Source organism: Dendrobium catenatum, unplaced genomic scaffold, assembly GCF_001605985.2.
Source record: "Dendrobium catenatum unplaced genomic scaffold, ASM160598v2 original_scaffold_158236, whole genome shotgun sequence".
NCBI lineage: Eukaryota > Viridiplantae > Streptophyta > Magnoliopsida > Asparagales > Orchidaceae > Dendrobium > Dendrobium catenatum.
The window spans coordinates 1-912 of NW_021476662.1; the positions used below are offsets into that span (position 1 = coordinate 1).

The 912-nt window shown below is 47.5% G+C and overlaps 1 protein-coding gene across 1 annotated transcript; it reads right to left on the reverse strand.

The window, feature by feature from the left end:
* Positions 1-6: 6 nt before the first annotated feature.
* Positions 7-912, reverse strand: LOC110101414 (UDP-glycosyltransferase 91C1; the record flags this gene model as incomplete). The annotated part of the gene is given in 1 exon segment (XM_020829298.2): positions 7-912. A coding segment is annotated over 1 exon segment (906 nt), but the record flags the coding sequence as incomplete, so codon positions are not given.

The window sequence follows — 912 nt, forward strand, 5'->3', positions numbered from 1 at the left end:
CGCCGCCCCAACCACCATCCCTTCCACCACAGAACCCCACCCGCCGTGAGTCAGAAACCCGCCGATTGCTCGATGAGCCAGCAATCGAGACTGGGGAACCCAATCCATCCACACTAACCCTCTCTCTGCAGTCCTCTCGACAAATCCCTCCGGCGGCAATCCCACCCGCAAAACCCAGAGGAACGGTAATTCACTCTTCTCTAAACCTAATGCGACCTCATCAATCTGCTCTCTAGTAAGAATTGCCTCAGCTCCGAAACCAACATAGATCACGGATTGTTCCTTTTGCTTATCAAGCCATTCGGATATTCTCATCCATGTCTCACTCTCCTCCTCGTCAATAGATGAAGTGAGGAATCCCACAGGGATACAATTTTCGCCAAGCAAATCGATCCATTTGGCTTCAAACTCCTTAAATGTTCTGGTAAGAATCATGTCTTTGCCCGAATTATCGATTCTATTAGAAATAATGGGGCGGATCCTGAGAGCCTCAAATCGACGAAAGGTAACTGTTGTTGGGAAAGGGATAAGATCTGATGCAGTTGGAATCTTTTCCGGCGAATCATGTATCCTGAAACGGTCTAAAAATGCTTTTGCAGCCGTGCTGAAGATGTTGAAAAAGGCGGAGTTGACGTTAAAGCGAGAAGCTAGTGCTGGAGCCCAATTTCTACCTATGATGTCGTAGATGATCCAATTTGGCTTGCAGTGAGAAGGGTCGGAGAGGAAGGTGACGAGATGGTGCTCTAAGGCGTCGTAGGTTTGACTAAGGAGGGGTCTGTTGTCATCATAATGTAGATCTGAAGTGTTCTCAATGTTCATGGTAGATGATGAACAGGGTATGAATTTAAATAATGGGGTTAGGGTCTTGGGGATCGGAGGAAGGCGATGAATGTTGGAGGGGGTGGTGAAAAA